Genomic DNA, 6,020 nt, shown 5'->3' with positions numbered 1-6,020 from the left:
GCTCAGATTAAAGCTGTAAATCCCACAGTTCTGTAATTAAAAGCTGCCCCTGCAACTCTATTAGTCCTAAAGAAAATGAGTTCCACCACATGGTTTGTGCTGCACGCTCCTACGGCATGGCACCTGTACAGGGACATACCAGAACCTGCTCAGGGTTTGGGTCGACAGAGTGATGGGTCTCAAACATCCCCCCTCGCCTTCCAAACAGGTTGCTGGAGGATAAAAAGATCTTATGCCATCCTCTCTAGAAGCGGGAGGAGGCCACTTTGTAATTGAGCACGCAAAATCTACTCTTTTCACCTGACCAGGGATGCCCGTCTTCTCCTCCATTTGCTACTGCCGGAAACTTGCAAGAGCTCCAAAGTACATCAATCCAGCTAGCAGAAACTGTAAGAAAGAGGAACCAGCCACCACAGAACAGAATAGAGAAACGGGGATGTGCTCGTAGGTCTTAGCACTAAGGCTGCCTGTGCCTTTCAGCCACCAAGACAATTAGCTATTGCTTTTAGGATTGCTACCCAAAATAAAGCAAGAAGAGTCTGCTGTTCTGCAGGGCAGTCAGTAAACTGCCCTTACACACAAGGGATGCTGTGAAAGCACACAGACAACCGAGCTACAGTCCCTCAGCATTATGCCTCAATAATGGCAATGAAAGTGCACAGCAGCAACACTAGCTTTTCTTTTCTAAAGCATCAGAGGTCTCAAACCAGCAATCGAACTGTAATGCTTCGTGTAAGAAACCAAACCTCGCTTGACAAGTGGTAAGGAAGTTGAAAAGAAACATCGACAACTAAATTTATTGATACGAAAGCTATGTCTCTGCTATAAGCATTTTCCCATAAGACTCTAAAATAAGGTATTAGAAGACATTAGAAGACAACACTTCAGCTCATAAAGTGAGATGGAAAAAAACACCTCCCAGGCCAGACTTGCAGGCGCAAGCGGCCGTTATCCATCCAATGGCCACGCAGGGGTTCCACCGAGCACAGCTGCAAACACCAGCGGATCCGTGGGACAACAGTGATTTTTTTAAGCCCACCTACATTTCTCCCATCCCAAACCGGCGTGCGGGAACACTGCCTGGGCGAGCCCACGCTCCTCACTTTGCGCACGTGCTGGAGTCGACTACAATTCTTCAGCCTCAGAATTCCTTGGCGAGACCCCAACCTTCCTCCAGCCGTCTGGGGGAAACAAGTGCTCCTCCAGAGGCAGAAACACCCATCAGACACCTCCATTATACAAACGCTGAGCATGTTAGTGCTTCCAGCGCTCACGCTCTCCCACCAAGCTGAGCTAGCACTCGCATCAATAGAGGAGGGAAGAGGAGGAGGATCTCTTACACATATCCCTCAACTCTGGGGACAGCTGTGTTTTGGGTTTCTTTTCTGCAGCAGATGCCTGAAATGTCAAGATGTCCCAACGGCACCAAGTGTTTCCACAACAAGACAGGGGTCAGAAGCGAAGAACAAGTTTCCGTCTGCCTTTCCCCACCGGCTCCGGAGCCAACGCTATTTCTCTTCCCGAGCACAACCACACAGCCCAGGGGACCTGAAACAAGCAGGGAAAGAGAGCCCAGGGAGAGCAGCGCCGGGAAACCGCACCCGGGCACCCCCCACCCCCTCCCTATATGGGGCACACAAGGCTCCAGCAGCACCCCAAGGCCGAGAGAGACGCGAGGGCCTCGCCGGGGCCAGCCCCAGCCCCCGGGGGAGAAGGGAGCGGGGCGGACTCCGGCCCTGAGGGGGCGAAGGAAGGACTCGGCCCTGAGGCGGGGGGGGAACACAAGAGGCAGGGCCCCAGCCGCGAGCAGCGAGCGGGCCGCCCGCCGAGGGGGCGGGCAAGGCCCAGGGGATCAGCCGGAGAGCCCCGGCGCGAGCCCCGCCGCCCGGAGCGAGGCCCGACCCCGCCGCCCGGCTGCCGCCGCTCTCCCCCGGCCCGCCCGGGACACAAGACCGCACGAAGCCCGCAGCGAGAGAGCGGGAAGAAGGAAGCCCACGACCGGCACTCACCAAACCCATCCACCCCCGCGCCGCCCCTCCGGCCCCGCTTCATTTAGCCGCCGCTGCCCGGCGCCTTCCGGCCTGCCCGCGCCACGTGACCGCACCGCCCCGCACCATAGAGAGGAGCGGCGGGGAGCGGCGAGCGGCGAGGGAGAGACGGGCGGTCCGAGCGGTCCCGTCTCGGCCAACCTACCATAGAGGCGGGGGAGGGCGGTCCTCCAGGCGGCCCCGCCCCGCCCCCTTCCGGGCGGTCAGTGTTTCGGGGAGAAGAGGGCGGGGCCTGAGGGGAAGGGGCGGGGCGAGGAGCCGCAGGTGTTTCCTAGGGTCGGGGGTGCTCTGCCGGGGGGCGTTGCTAAGTCAGCCCAAAGCATGGGTGACGCCGGGAGCCTTCTGTTCCCCATACGTTGCTCGCAAGGACCCAAGTTGGTCCGTGGACTCTTCTCGCCTCCCGGGGACCCCCGAGCTGCCTCCTTCCCAGCACCGGATCGATGGGGGCCAGCTCCCATCCCAAAAACGCCCTCAAAATGCGTTAACCCTTGTCCCCCCCGACCCGGCGTGGGACGGAGCGCTTTGGCGACAAGATGTCACTGTGAATTTTTGATGACATTAATTTCTCCTTTGATACCTGGTTACGGAGAGCTGAGCCCCCCGGGGAGGGTGAGGGCTGGGCCGCATCCCGCTCCCATGAAACCTCAAGCTGGCACTGCAGACCTGGAGAGACCCAGGAGGCGGGGAAAAATAAAAAAGAATAGTAATTAAAACCAAATCACATAGAAAATGACCCATCTGCAGCAACGCACGTTATGGAAGGAGCAGGGCAGGTGCCCGGGGGCAGCGGGAAGGGCTGGTGGGAAACATCAACGTGCTGGTGGTCACCACCATCTCCACGAGGTGCGCTGGCTCCATGCATGTGTACATTGTGACTGTGGCCCTGGCCAGTCTCCTGTATTTATCCACCATCCTCTTCGTGGTCTTTACGTACCTCGTGCGGGACTGGTACTTCCTGGGCTGCAGGATCCCGTTCAGCCTTGACATCCTCACCATCATGAGCACCGAGCACTACCTGGCTGTCGTCAGGCCTCTGGACACCCTGCGCAGGTCACTGCCTGGCGTGGCTGGTGACCTTCCTCCTCGCCCTCCCCACCATGACCCTCATTGACCTGCGCGGCAGCCACTGCGATGGGGTGATGAAGCGTATGTGCCACCTCACGTGGCAGATGGGGACCTACCAGGTGTATCTCACCATCCTCTTCAAGACCCGCATCCTCTCACTGGGTATCGTCATCTGCTGCCTGGACACCAAGCTGGCCAGGACCTACTGGCGGTCCCAGCGGGCTCTTCTCAGCACCGAGGAAACACGCGATGTCCCAAGCAGAAGGTCCTGTACGTGATCTTCAGCATCCTGCTCGCTTCCTGGGCCTGCTGCCCACCCTTCTGCCTGGGGCAGCTCTTCATCGTCTGTTGGTACGAGCGGGGGGACCGGGGTGGCACCACCGCCGTCTCCATCATCTTCCTCTTTGGGACATGCAGAGGGAGAGATCTGAAAGCCACGGGAGATGAAGCGGAGCCACAGACGCTGCGTTTTTCACCGCCCTGGTGAGGTTTGGCTCACCCACATTCGCGTGCCAGTGTGCCATGGGGTTAAGCCCCTCTGCCGGGGGATGCGGCGCTGTTGCCGCCTGCGTGAGGCCGGTAAGAGATATCAAGTACGGTAATAAATCAACGGATAAGAGTCGGCTCCCCTGCGGCGGGGCGGCTCTGATCGCTGAACTCGCCCTGAGCCTTTCTCGCAGTTACGTTTTTATCTAGGAGCGCTACCGAAAACCAGCTTATTGCCAGGTAAGTTTGAGAAACAATTTCCCGGAGGGAGTCGGGGCTCCAGGCTCCCACTTGCAAGACCTTTGGAAACTGCTTTTCCAGACCGTTTCAGCCAAACCCTTTGAGATGAGCCATTTGCCAAGGGCTCCCCATGGACCGTCCTCCCACGAGCCACCAACATCTCCGTCACCCTGCACAAGGGGATGGAATTGCAGTGCCTGGGAAGCCGGGAGAGCTCCCCTTGGATTGCCACCAAAAAGCAAAGGCGTAAGGAGCCCCAGCACGGGGGTTCCCCTCCCTGAGCAATGCACGCGGGTGCTGGGGGACCCCACCCTGTCGTCGTCGTCCCCCGTCCCGCGGCCGTCGATGCTCGTGGGGGTGACGTGGGTGACGCGGAGCCACCCAGGACGTTGCATTTCCCTCTCGGCCAGTGGCTGTCGCAGGCGCGGACCCCGCGTGGGGCAGTGCCGGGACGGCGCAGGGGCTCGCGCAGGAGGTGGGCTCAGCCCCCCCACGGCTGCAGGAGCCGATGCTGCGGGGGGTCAGCCCCGGCCCTCCCAAAGCCCAGACGTGAGGCTGTGCCGTAGGGCAGTACAGGCAGCCGGTGACAGCAGACGCGCCCCGCGTCAGAGCGCGGGGATCGGTCCCTTCGGATAAAGGGCATTCGCTCAGTACCCCCCTGCAGAGCCAGAGCCAGTAAATCTCCTCACTGAAGCATCCGGCCCCGATGCGCGTCGTGCAGACGCGTCACCGTCGCCGCCCCTTCCAGGTCCGTGCCGAGATACAAAGCATCGGCCTCACGTGGTTTTTTTGGCTGCCCCAAAAACCAGCTGCCCACCGACCACCTTGACGTGCGGAAACAAACTTCACAACTCAAAAGTTATAAAGCAGGTACGTTTATTACAGCGCCGGACGCATGGGGGATCGCTCCTCCTAACATGCGTGCGCTGAAACTAAAGTTCATCCTTTATATACCTGAAAGACACGAATATTCACACATCTTCCAAGAAATCACCGCCTCCTTGCTTATCTATTACATTTACATAATGCTGGCGTCGCAAAACTACACTACGCGTGCGCGGGGTCTCGGGTGGTCATCGGGGGTCGTTTGGGGAGGCAGCCCCCCAGCTCTGTTTTCCTTTTTATGGTCACGGGTCTCCTGAGGATAATTTCTTCTCCTCGGATGTTTGCCCCTTCTGTTGTCCAGCCAAGCGGTTCCTTCTTACCATCCTCGTTGGAGCATTCCTGCCAGTCTGTCCCTGCGCTCAAGGTGAAGATATCTTCTCTGTTCCCTTTAATCTCTCAGTCCTTGCTCTTAACTCTTCTTGGTTTTAATTTTCACGAGGCCTGCTTTCCTTACGATTAAGCGTTTACGCCTGGTTACAGCGTTAGCATTGAGGAAATACAGCCTAAGGACTACAAGAGGCCATTAAACATAATCACACAGTTATTAGGCTAAAGAATTCTATACTAAAGTCAAACTAATCATGTAATCAATAACCTTCCATATATTAAGAAATTTGCAAAACTTACAGTTGATTAGTGACACATGCTGAAACCTTATAATTGTTTTAGATCCTTGTTTCAACATCCCCTTGGGGTCGGGGGGGCCAGACACGCTCCCGGACCCGACCCCCGTGGGACTTTAATGGCAGGTATTGCCTGGCCGTGTCCAAGACCGTGTCGCGGGAGGCAGCCAGGCTCATTTAATCGGTTTCCAATTAAAATTTAATTTCAAAATCTCCCAGACCAAGTGCTTTACACCAGCCCAGGAAGACTCAAGGTACGGTAGCTCTCTGACCAGGGTTACCTCTGTAGAAGCGACCAGGCTGGACCAGCGAGACTCGCGCTGCTCGCTTACCTTTTCCGCCACATCACCACGTCCAGGTTTCTCTCGCAGATCTCCTAAAACCCGGCCAAATGCCACGACCGGTGCCAGGGTCTCCCTGTCCCTCCAGGAACGTTGCTCTCCCCTCTCCCTGCACTGGCACCGCTCTGCCTCAGCCATGTGGTTTCCAGCCGCAGCCCGACCTCCGCTTCGGGTGCCAGCTGCTTCTGGATCTGGGACAGATCAGCAAATTCGGCACCAGCCTCCCGCGGCCGTCTGCAGAGCCGCCGTCACCTGCCCCCGAAACACGCCCCGTCGCAGCCAGGTCGCGGTGCAAGAAAATATGGGTCCTTCTCAACCCGCTGGTGCCCAGC

The 6,020-nt window shown here is 57.9% G+C and overlaps 1 protein-coding gene across 1 annotated transcript; it reads left to right on the top strand.

Annotated features, from left to right (window-relative positions):
* Window positions 1–310: 310 nt before the first annotated feature.
* LOC309410373 (urotensin-2 receptor-like) lies at window positions 311–3,600 on the top strand (the record flags this gene model as incomplete). The annotated part of the gene is given in 4 exon segments (XM_082006755.1): window positions 311–444; window positions 2,817–3,101; window positions 3,103–3,341; window positions 3,344–3,600. Coding segments are annotated over 4 exon segments (915 nt in total).
* Window positions 3,601–6,020: the final 2,420 nt, after the last annotated feature.

Source organism: Phaethon aethereus, assembly GCF_964289735.1.
Source record: "Phaethon aethereus genome assembly, chromosome: 15".
Classification (NCBI taxonomy): domain Eukaryota; kingdom Metazoa; phylum Chordata; class Aves; order Phaethontiformes; family Phaethontidae; genus Phaethon; species Phaethon aethereus.
Note: the sequence above shows the minus strand (reverse complement) of the source record. Positions and strands in the feature narration are given on the sequence as shown.